At 45.0% G+C, this 12,140-nt stretch overlaps 1 protein-coding gene across 9 annotated transcripts; it reads left to right on the plus strand.

The window, feature by feature from the left end:
- Positions 1–926: 926 nt before the first annotated feature.
- On the plus strand, positions 927–7,838 carry LOC120708891 (PHD finger protein EHD3-like). Of its 9 annotated transcripts, none has more exons than XR_005689509.1 (5): positions 927–1,711; positions 2,066–2,258; positions 3,099–3,220; positions 3,666–5,294; positions 6,883–7,838. XR_005689509.1 is itself a non-coding variant. In XM_039994324.1 (5 exons), the coding sequence occupies exon 5, from the start codon at positions 6,904–6,906 to the stop codon at positions 7,498–7,500; it is 597 nt and encodes a 198-aa protein (XP_039850258.1). In that variant the 5' UTR covers positions 1,258–1,711; positions 2,066–2,258; positions 3,099–3,220; positions 5,206–5,294; positions 6,883–6,903; the 3' UTR covers positions 7,501–7,838. The 9 variants fall into 9 exon arrangements, 8 of the variants coding, with proteins under 8 accessions (XP_039850258.1, XP_039850250.1, XP_039850254.1 ...); XM_039994324.1 differs by having other exon boundaries at positions 1,258–1,711; positions 5,206–5,294; XM_039994320.1 differs by having other exon boundaries at positions 1,475–1,711; positions 3,099–5,080; positions 5,206–5,294.
- The last annotated feature ends 4,302 nt before the right edge of the window (positions 7,839–12,140 follow it).

Genomic DNA, 12,140 nt, shown 5'->3' on the forward strand with positions numbered 1-12,140 from the left:
CCTGTTCTGTTTGTACAAGTTGGTTTTGATGAGCTGACGTGATCGTGTAATGCTCTTGGGTTGAATCAAGCGGGGCAAAATATAGCCAGGAAAAATACGCTACCAATTTCTGCGAAGAACGCTTACTCTACCTATTTCTGTTAAGATAAAGGGGAAAAAATGGCGTTACTAGCAGGGCCTCTTCCAAAGGAGGCTCACTGGACTGGATGGATTAACATATCCAAGCATGTAAAAAACTTGCTCGATCATATTCCATGTTTAGCATGGTTGTGTTGAAAGCATAGACCTGAAATGTCTCTAAAGGATTTTCAACAAATATGTAATGTTCCAACTGACACCAGAATAACTCGAGAATTGACAGAGCAATCGTCCTCTTGAATCTTGATTTCAACTGGTACCACTGTGACGATACGGTCCATCTCCAGTTGCTTATTTGAGTTGGATGCTTGACGCGGTCTTCACATTCGCCAAAACCTCCCAAATATCTTTTTGAGTGTACAAAACCTCACAAATGAATGATCAGGACTCAGAACAGGCTATAGTGTCTCCATTTGTATGTGTATGAAATATGTGAAGCTGAGATAGAGTTTTGGAAAAGAAGCTCCGTGGCATAATGCACGGGTGCACACTCGTAAGGATCACTCCGGGTGGAATTTCGTGTGCCAAATTTGCTATCCTCTGTCTGGACCAATCGCAGCGTCGTACGGGGACACCTGGACGTGCTCAAATTAAACCGCCACGCCACCGGTAGATGCCGGAGCTGCAGATCCTCCATGCCTCTCGGCTCGGTTGCTGGGTGGTGCTTGGTTGCCCGCAAACCTGCGTCGTGGATAGCATCTGTTCCTGAGATCTGATGTGATGCGCGCGGCAGGCCGATCCGACCCTAAAGACGAGCTGCTCAGCTGCAAGCGTTCCCGTGAACGCCGCTGCCTCTGCCACCGCGAGCACCCAGACCCAGCCACCACCACCACCCACGGCAGCGGGAACCCGCTGCCAAGCGCCAGACCAAGGCAGCCCGCGGCCTCCGCGTCGGCCCGCCCTCTCCCTCGGCCGCCGTCTCGCCAGTCACCGCCCGCGCTGCGCGGCCGCCACCGACGCGCCAGAAGAAGCCAACCTGGCCGCCCGTGCCTCACGCCCCCGATCCAACAGCGCGCAAGCCGACCCGGCCGCGCTCGCGCGAGCGGCGAGCGCAGCGCCACCGCGCCTCCAATTAGCGATCTCGGCCCGCCACGCTTGGGAAACATGCGGTCAACTGGCCTCCTCCTGTCCCATGGCACTGCCGGCCTGCCGTGCCTTCCAGGTTTCCCGGCGCCACCGTCGCGCCGGCCACAGCGGAGCAGCGCTGGCGCCGCGCCGGCAGCACTGCAACGCTTGGCAAGCGAGCTCCCACGGCCCGGCGTGGCGTGCAGCGCCGGCCCCAACCGCGGCCGTGCGCCCGCGCTCCGACCGTCCGGTTCGGCCGCCTGCCGCGACCGCCGGACCCTGCCTTCCTCGCGGCGAGAGCCTTCCCTCCTCCCCTTGAAGGCCTGAACCCTGCCGCACCTCGGGTCGCCTTCTCCGCGCCATCCCGCGCTGGCGCCTCTGTTCCGACCCGCCGAATCCATGGCTCCGCGCGCGGACGCAGAACCATCATCGATCAGCGCCACCCGCCCAGCGCCTCCTCTCGCCGCCGAGATCGCGGGATGGGAGCCCCGGAACCGACTCGATCCAGGTAATTAACTGGCCAGCCTTTCCTTCCCTACTGGATCAACCCAATTGCGTTGTGGAGGCTCAGATCGCGGATACGCTTACTGATCCATTGGTGTATGATGCCCCCTGGCCCTGACATTTTACAATGTGTATTCATCCATCTTCTTGTCCGATTGTGCTTGCGTAAGCTCACCCACAGTCTCCAACGCACGCGAATTCACTTTCGTGGCAATTCAAACTATCCTCTCGATTCGAGTGCTCTGCCCAGCCATTCATTTCCTCATTTCCATGTTTTACCATTCCTCCGGCTCCTAATTTTAGCTTCATTTGAAGGTGCTGCAGCACCAAGCACTGATACTCATCCATATTTTGGCAGGCCTGCTGCAAAGAGTCTGGGGATTCTTGAAGCGCCCGTGCCCCCTTGAGATGTTCATACTGATACGGACACTTCGCAACAGCACCGAAAACAGGATGGAAACGGAACATATTCGTCCATTCGTGGTTGAGACAGCACTTATGTGCAATTTGATTGTTGGAGGAAGCACCATCAGCACCTACAATGCATTTGTGTAAGAGGCCATTCATATTTTGCTTCTTTTTTTTCCTGGATAGAAGCAGGTGCGTTGGGTATCTTGACTATGAGCCTCGCAAAGATCAGCTGCTGCGTGGAGTAACATTGTGTCTCGCTTGTTGAACCACGGTACAGCTGAGAGGACTTCATGATTTCTACATTACTGTACCTGCAGAATACTAGCGTAAGCTGCGACATGATAAGTGATTGAACGTGGCAATATTTTTTCCATGCTATATATCAGTGCTGCAACTCTGAAATCTGTCAAAGATACCCGATGATTTTGCTCAATCTTTTGGAGGAAAAGCACATTATAGGAGCACTTTCCTAGTAGCATTTCTGTTTTTGGTTGTCTGCTTTAACTCGATACTCTTTAGGCTAGTTCGACTTTTGATGATATGGAAATCGTCACTGCATTGGTAGCTAGGTTTTATATCAAGTAAAGGTTAGTATTATATTTTACTCCTCATTTGTGGCAATGTATATGCCACTATACCTGGATTGCTATGTGAAAAAAAACACGACGTTCTTGAAAAATAAAACAAAACCATAGAAAAAGTTCTTGCCATAAATTAAGTCTGAGCATCCCTTTATGTATTGGTCCATCCCAAAGATTTTCTTCTTAGAATGCCATTCATTTCACTGCATACACGCATGCCTATAATCTGAACAAACCTTATGATGCAATCTGATCTTGTGGGTAATCTTCTCAGATATTTGGACATTAACATAGTTCGTACTGCAGGTCTAAGTGTACAACCACATGTTTTTCATCTTTAAAACTTGCAGATGTATCAAAGCCGTCATATTAACACCCTGGAATATTTCTTTGGCTCAGGTGAAGAAAATGAAGTTCATGCGCTGGTGCATTTATGATAGTTCGTGCAGATTGCTTACTTCAACATTTCAACCCTACTGACCCTAGCAGTGTGAACTGAACATGTATCTGCCTATAAAATGGTGAGTTAGCACTAAAAGAACATTCATTTCGGGATTACTGGAATTTCCATTAGGTACCTAAACTTTTTGACAAAATTGCTAATCAGTTGCTATATTTTGTAAGTAGCCTATTCTTCTTTTGATAGGATGGGACAAACACTATAAACAACATTAGGAAAGAGTTATCGTCTAGTGCACAATTCTATATGGATAGTAACACTGATGCCACTAGTTCATTTGCTTACAATTTCGTTGAGATAATTCTATTTAACATGTCAATTAAAGGATCCATGGGTCGCATGTCTTATCTATGAATATTTTTTGTGTGATGAGTTCAAATAACGCCAGAAAAAAAATGTGAAAATAATATAGCTGTATTAGGACAGCTGTGATGTGGCTGTGAATACTGACCTGTTCTATTGAGTATATCCCTGTATGTTCTCTCATATCGGATAATTTGGCACAGTTCAATGGTTTCCTATAAATCTGGTGAAGAAGGATAAAACTGTAAACTTCCAAAAAAGGCTGAAGTGGAATAGGAAAAGAAATTGAGGATAAGACCCTCTAGGATAGGCTGTCACAGGCTCACAAGTTCTGTGCATGTCTATTCTTCTGGTAACTTTTAAGGCACTTAACTTTTTCCAGCTTGGCATTATCACATTCTAGGCTGTTTTCTGCTAGTCTGCCCACGTTACACATAAGAAGCATTTTTGGCACCTCCAACCCAATAAATTAATAATATCCGCTTTGACCATATTGGTAGCTTCACTCTTCATTTTTCTTTTTTGCAACATTTGTCCGTTTCCTAACTTCTGGTGCTTGCAGCATAGGTACCCCAAATCTTGATAAAAGAAACCAAGAGAAAATAGAATGTGAAAGAGAAGGGAGAAAGGTATTTTAAAATTGTGAAACCATCTCACAACTACATATTGAAACATTTGAACTTCAGTTTTCTAAGATGATAATTGCAGTTTAGTGATCTGAACCAAAATTACACGAACTTATATGCAATTAGGCATTCAACTTCTATCGTTAATTCATTGTTATGATGATAAGTGGGAAATTGTCCTGGATACTGCTGCAACCAGAAATGGGAAAAAAAACATTGCATCCAAATGTATGAAGAAAGTACCAACAAGATTAAATGTGTCATCAGGTCACTTGATATAGTAAGAATTTGGAAGTGAAATAAATATAATACCTAGAAGAAAATCTCAGAGACAAACAAAAGATTGGTTCAACAAGAAGAAGTTCCCCATTTCTCTTTTCTTTATATATGCTTTTCACACTGCAGTTTTAGGTTCCAGTGGCACATATATCGGAGGGGATGAAGAGTTGAATCAAGAGGAGCAGTGGGTAGTACTCTGATATGGAAACTTATACTAATACAGCGCTGCCCTACATCCCATGAAAAGTAACACTAACCTGGGTAGTTCATTTATCCAGCCTATGAAAATAGTGTACTGGAAATTTACTGTTTTCTTGAGTCTACAAAAGATTAAGCTGTACCATCAAGTATTTAGTGTCTAAGAGATCAAGTGCTAGCCCCTATTAATAGATAAGACTGCATCCTTAAGAGTTGCAACACAAATATATAGCTGGGCAAAATAGTACTTCATTCTTTCAGTTATAAATATGCCAGAACCATGACCACCTACAGATATATCCAGGGCAGTGACAAACATGTCAGAAATTGTAGACAAGGAATGAATCAAATATTTTGAAAAAAAAATCTTAGAGATTGTGCTTAACTGGAGTAGTAACAGAAACACAACTTTTTGAGGGGATTAAAAAGAAAAAAACAGAAAAAAGGAAGGAAGCAATAAACTCTCACCTAGTGCCAGAATTTTGTCAGGATCCTCCCTCGATTTTTTGGAGAAGGTAGGAGCGTTTCCTTGGCCAATTAAGGAGGATTACTCCTCCCCTCGTTGAGCTGTATCCAATATAGATACCCCTACCCTTTGGCTCAGCACATCTTCCCTTTTTTTTTTGAACCTGGAACTCAGCACATCTTCCCTGGATCCCGTCTTCCTCCTGCATTCCCCCCAGACGCAGATCCTGCAGCAATCTTCCCCCAAAGCGCGACCAGGCAAAGGTACTCTCCGAACACTATGTATTTTCTACTTATTCCCCTTACTTCCTGCCGTTTTGGCCGCGTTTTCCCCAAAAAAATTCAACTCCCTCGGTGAATCTTTTGAGGGAGAGGGTTCAGATGGGGAAACAGATGGCTTCTGTTTGGGCTGAGTGTTTTAGGTTGAGGATTTGCATGAATATGTTTGTTTCGTCTTGCTATGGATGCTTGTTTATTATACAGAGAGTTGTTTGAGGTAGAGATGCAAAGTTGAATTCAGGTATAGCCGGATTTGTGATCTTAACGAGGAGACCTAAAAACTGCTGAAGTGCTGTGTATAATATGCTGGTTGAAGATTTTACAGAAAAAGAAGTATCTGACGCTGTTTGTATTTTTTTTTAGTTTTTTGAGAGAAAGTATCTGATGTTATTTAGTCCATAGATCGATTAGAGCACCATGCCTGATGGTTTCCATAATGAATTTAATCAAACCTGTTGGAATACTGGAAAGAACTTCCACTAAATCGAGGTGCCATTTGTTCCCAAATGGACTAACCCTTGCTTCAAATACGTTCTTGTTGTGCTTTAGAGTGTGAAATGTTTGTTATGTGCATATGTTGTAATGTCTGATATGAAGATAAATTATCTGAAGAGTGATTTTGTACTTTTGGGTGAGGATAATCAAAGAACAGAGGTGCTGGCAGATTTATCAGTTGTAATGGTCACTCTCCAATCACTTACCTTGAAGTGCTTGTGTCAACCAGAAGGTCGCTCTTGGTGGATTGGGAATTTTTGATGGACAAAGAAACAAATTGTTTGACATCTTGGGAAGGCGGTTGCCTTTCACAAGGAAGGAGGCTTGTTTTGCTGGGATCATGTGAATACATATCCCCTTGCCTTTCAGCTTGCAAACAACCCAGCTGACCAAACAATATCCATAGTTACCTTGCCACAAAAGAATTCCTGAGATTGCTCAGGAATTCTTTAATCTCAGGAATTCTTTTGTGGCAAGGTAACTATGGATATTGTTTGGTCAGTTGGGTTGTTTGCAAGCTGAAAGGCAAGGGGATTAGGGGAATTGGGAGTTTAAGATGGACACATGAATCAGTTCATGCTTGTTCAGAAGGGAGAATGGAACAGGCCTATGGCAACCAATAGTTGAACCAGATTATCTCAAACAAAGATCGATTTTATCTGGAGGACTGTAGTCCATGGACCATCTTTATTTCCCATAAGCAGTGGCTTACTTATCTAGAATGCGATCAGCAATTGCTTTGATTGCAAAACAAACCATTTTCCTTGACTGAATTTCCAGTTGGTTGATGCAGCTTCCAGGACATGACATGGATTGATTTTGCAGCTCCAAATTGGAGTAATAGTATAACAAAGAATGGGACACATTTTGATCACCAAATGTTTCTTGTTGCATCTTACTTTCATTTGCACCTGCATTTCTTCGGGGAGAACGTTTTTACCTGTACTGTTTCCATCCATGTTTTGGCATTTTCATCAGTTCATTTTGGATCCCCTTGTGCATTGGTGATCAATTTTCATATTCAGTTCTATGAGTTGTACTATGGACATCACTGACCAAATGTTATGCTGTATTTCAGGGAGCTATTGTTGCCTGCACTATGGCCTCCTCCCAGGTTCCGAAACTGTCGGAGACTGCTCTCGGAGGCCTTTGCAAGGTGTGTAAAGAACCTGAACAGAAGGAAAAGATGTTCCTGATCTGTGGCCACTCTCTTTGCATGTACAAGTACTACCACATCCGGTGCCTGAGTCCTGAACAGATCGCTAGCAAACAGCAAATAGGTAAACAATGCTGGTACTGCCCATCATGCCTCTGCCGGCGTTGTTTCTGTGACATGGACGATAATAAGATCATCATGTGTGACGGCTGTGATGAGGCCTATCACCTCTACTGCCTGAGTCCTCCTCTCACTTCCGTGCCCAAGGGGCATTGGTACTGCCAGTCCTGCATTGAGGCGAAGGCACGGAAGAGGGAGGTGAAGAAGTACGAGAAGAGGATCCTGCAGCTCCACGGGAAGCGTGATCGTGCTTTGGTGAAGAGTGACAAGTATGTGGGCATGAACCTGCTGCTGGAGGCCTTGGCGAAGATGGCTGAGGAGGAGAAAATGGCTGCGAAGCTGAAACGCGATGAGGAGGCAGCCGCCGCCGCTATGGAGATGCTGAGAGGTGATGAGGAGGAGGCGACCACCGCAGAGTAGGAGGCATGGAGATTGTGAGCAGGTGGATTTGTGTTCCCTGCCATGAGTTCAAACCAGCACAAGGTTTCTGTCCGTGGAGCAGCTCCCAGCTGAAGACTTGATGGTCAGCAGCAGGGACGAGCGGCCGAGGGTCTCTGAAACGTGTGCCGTTTGAGCTGGTGGTAGAGAATATGAGTCCGTCAGGATTGCTCTTATCCTCTGTAATCGTTTGTTTTTATCTTGGCGAGGTCATACTTGACGAACTTGCCGGCGTCGTAACTTTAGAAGACTGTGAGCACCCTTGATACCTTTGCTGGGTACTTGAACTGAAATGAAATGATGGATATTGGTAGACTAAAGTTGTCTGTTTGATAAATGGTGTGGTTTCTGCATTCTAGCTTGTGCATTCCAGTTGCAGGTGCAGCTTGATTTGTTGGTGGTTCCAGGTAAAGAGAAACACCACCTGGGAAAATTGTCCCAGGTTTCCTAAGTCCTGATCCTACATACATGATCCTTCCTTCTATTTTTTTTTGGTGGTGACTGAAATCCTGAATGGCAAGGCATTGCTGCACTACAATGCATTGTTCAGGCATAGTCATTCACGCATTCTGACCACATATCATCCAAGCGCCCAAACACATCCTACTGGACAGGACCAATTCTGTACAGTTTCCCGTGTCCAAAGTTCCATATGCCAAAAATGGGGATGGGGGAATCTTATCTATTTGCCACGGCAAAGTTCCCGACCACGAATAATTCGTCTAATCCGGCATGTGCCACTCCTCGTGCAAACCGTATAAAATCCGGGCCTTTGCAGTGGCACAAGCCAAAAAAAAAAAACACGTTGGCATGCAACAAACTCAGGATTCTCCCAGCACTAACCAAATATCGCACTGAAACATCAGTATTTGTTCAACACGACCTATGGCTCTCATGGTTTCTTGCTGCATGGGGATGTATTCTCGAAAAAAAAGAGAGATAACAGAAGGATCATATACCTGTTGACTGTTGCTCAGGAATCACTTAGGCTTGGCCCAGTCAGTGACTGCTTGGATGAAGAACCCCCAAAAGAAAACCCACCCACCCCTTCCTTCCTCTTTTCAGCAACCAGCATCCATCCTCCCCTGGGCCCTAGAGGCTAGAGGTGCTGCACCGAATTAAATATTAATCGACGAAGCATCAAGGGGTATTCGCTTCATCAGTAAACAAGCAATGCAGGTACGGCTAGGACAACATTTTTCGATCCTTGAATTCTGTTTCAGAGTTGTTCATCATATGTATCAGTATCAATTGCCGAAAGATGATCTACTTACTGGCTTGCGAGCAAACCCACTTGCAAGTCGGCTGGCTGTGGCTGATGGTTGGTACTGATTTGTTGTGAGAGAAAAATACTACTGGTTGGCTGATACTGATTTAGTGTGAGAGAAAAACACTGTTAGCTGGTTGCAGCCGAACAAAATTGGCAGAGCTTGTCACGAGCCGCAGACTGACGCAGCAGCACGCTTGCAGCCACCGTTTGGTGCATTGGATCCTTCCTTAACTGAAACAGAAGTTAAATTCTTGTGCTCACCTGAAATTCCAGACGTCAAACATGAACAGCATGCGATGGCTGAGCCCCACTAGGCGACTAGGAATCTTCAGTCCTCCAGATGCAACATGATGCATGGCGCAATTAGCTAGATATGACTGACTTGGTACACACATGGCCCACTTTGCAAGTAGGACAGGCAGCAACTTGTCAGCCTAAACACTGAACTGTAAACATGTTTAGGACAACCTGGGAACAAAGTTGAAAATGTTTTCCAGTCTCGGAGAGATTCCAAAACTGCAAATTGCTGCTGCACTGGGACTACTGTACCCTTTTTTTAGAAGGACTCTTCAGCCACTGTGCTGCTCTCAGGAGGAAGAATCGGCACTGTGCTTTTTTTTTTTGAGAAAACCGGCACTGTGCTTGAGCGATACTAACTCATTTCCCTCTCATCGAGCCCACCGTTCACTTTAAGCCCACGTGAACGCGCGTGCCGTGAGTGATGCTGCGAGAGACCAAGAGGACGATAGGAATGGACTCGGATGGGCCTCGGTTGAGGCCCACCATGACCCAAGTTGCCGCGGCAGCTCTTGTTCATCTCAATTTCGAGGGGCCCCCTCCTGCCTCGACAGAGACAACCAATCACTCATCAGCTTTTCCTCTCTCATGGAGTGATTTGCCCTCTGCAGTGGGATCACACTCTGAATCATGTCCTCATCTTGCATCAGAAAAGCTGTTTGAAAATTCACAGTCCCGCCTGTGTGCGAATCCCGATTTAGTAATTGATTGGCTCGACAAGAGTGACACGTACCGATTTTCAAGCGCTGATTGGCTGCTCCAAGGTACCCTAGACTGCCTCCTCCTCATGGGAAAAGAAACATGGGGATCCACTGCCTAGTTTGCCATTCGGATAGCACAACTATGTTTCCCAAGTCATCAGCTCAAAGTAGGAAGGACATTATGATCCCCTTCGCTAATTTGTAGGGGAAAGAGAGGACAGGAGACGGCTCAGGCGATGAAAAATTAAACTGAGATCTAGAAATCAGGGGTACCACCATGCCGATTCAAGCGAAAAAAAAGATGGTGGATTTGATTCGATGATAATAATTTTTCTGCTAATACCGGATCCACTACCTCAAATTTTGCTCAGACATGCCTATCTTGTAAAGTTACGAATAGGGGGGGGCATGGTAAAGCATACATGATTCCTTGCGTTCAATCGAGTGATTCCATGACCGTCGCTCGGCCTTCCATGTATACTCAACCCGGTCGTCAAATTTCGGCGTGATCCTCTCTGCTTGTAGACTCAAACCCTCGTAAACCGGAGGAGGGACAGTGGATGGAGGCATAAGATGGTTGCGGAGTTGTCTAGCAATGGAGACGAGAAAGGAATTGAGTTGGATCTCGCGATAGGCTATAGTGGTGTGAAAGGAAGGAGGGTGTCAGCTGCTGCCAGATTTATAAATGGGGTTCAGGGGAGGTAGGAGGGGTGGCGGCGGCCCAAGGATGCGGTGTGAAGCATGGGTATTTAGGGTTAGAGCATTTCAATCCAACGGTGTGGAAGGAAGGAGGGTGTCAGCTGCGGCTAGATTTATAAGTGGGGTACAAGGGAGGTAGGAGGGGTGGCGGCGGCCCAAGGATGCGGTGTGAAGCATGGGTATTTAGGGTTAGAGCATTTCAATCCAACGGTGTGGAAGGAAGGAGGGTGTCAGTTGCGGCCAGATTTATAAGTGGGCTACAGGGGAGGTAGGAGGGGTGGCGGCAGCCCAAGGATGCGGTGTGAAGCATGGGTATTTAAGGTTAGAGCATTTCAATCCAACGGTGTGGATTGATTGATAAATAAATATTTAGGGGATGTGGAAGGGGTGGCATCAATCGATGGATGAGGTGGAAAATGAGGCTATTTAGGGCTAGATCATTTTAAACCAACAGAGTGATTGGTTGACATAGAGATTGTGGGGAGATGGGAGGGGCAGTGGTGTTTGATCAACAACAAAGCTAGAGTAATTGAAAGGGGGTGCATTTACCTTGTGGGTACATGTATTTGAGTCACGAGGGATGCATATATAGTGAAAATTTAGACTTGATCACTATTTTTGTATATCTTGTTTTGGGTGCCCAAATTCCTATATAGCTTCACCCCTGCGTTCAATGGGTATTGTGTGAAAATGAGGTGAGGCTATTTGGAGTTCGCTTATTTTAATCCAATGATGCGTGTTTGTTAATACTCCCTTTGTTTTTATTTACATGTCATATTAGGTTTGTCCTAAGTCAAAGTTAGTCAACTTTGACCAAGTTTATAGAAAAATATTGCAACCACTTTACTACCAAACATAGGCAATATCAACATATGTTTAATGGTGGATTTCATAAAATATTATAAATGTTATTATTTTTCTCTATAAATTCGTTCAAAGTTGGCCAATTAAAAAATCTAATAAGACATGTAAGTAAAAGCGGAGGGAGTAAATTAAGTTGTAGGAAGGCAGAAGGGGTGGCGGGCGGTTGGCGGATAGGGTGGAATGCAAGGTGGTGAAGTAATTTAGGATTATAGCGGTTTAATCCAAGGATGCGGGTTAAATTTAGGAGTCAGAAGAAAGGTATAGGGCAAATTATGTTTAGGATATTTTAATCTAACGATATGGGTTGATCATTTTTATTTTTCAGGAATTAAATCTCGTGCATCTTTTTGATATATAATTGGACATGCAACCTTTAGCTATTAAAAAACAACTAAATCTTTTTAAAAAAATACGATATGTAGTTCATGGGACCCATTTAAGTGATCTTAAATGATTATGGATTGACTAGCTAAAGTGGCATTTAGAAAGCTCTAGCCGTAGGAAGGATATGAAAAGTAAAGTTATATAGAGGAATATTCGGGCTTCACTATCCCTTGGGTGCGTTCTTCATAGTACGTCACACATGAAATGCGTCGTCATCTACCGCTGCACTATCCCTTGGGTGCGTCCTTCATAGTACCGCCACACATGAAATGCGTCATCATCTACCCCTTCTAAAATTTACAATTATTTGTGCTGAATTTCTTTTGTACAAAACCTAGATCAGAGTATGCAGTTTCCATTTGAGACCAACCTAGCTTTTTTTTTTCATGTTACTAGTTGCGCCCTGT

Source organism: Panicum virgatum, chromosome 5K (assembly GCF_016808335.1).
Source record: "Panicum virgatum strain AP13 chromosome 5K, P.virgatum_v5, whole genome shotgun sequence".
In the NCBI taxonomy this organism is placed as follows: domain Eukaryota; kingdom Viridiplantae; phylum Streptophyta; class Magnoliopsida; order Poales; family Poaceae; genus Panicum; species Panicum virgatum.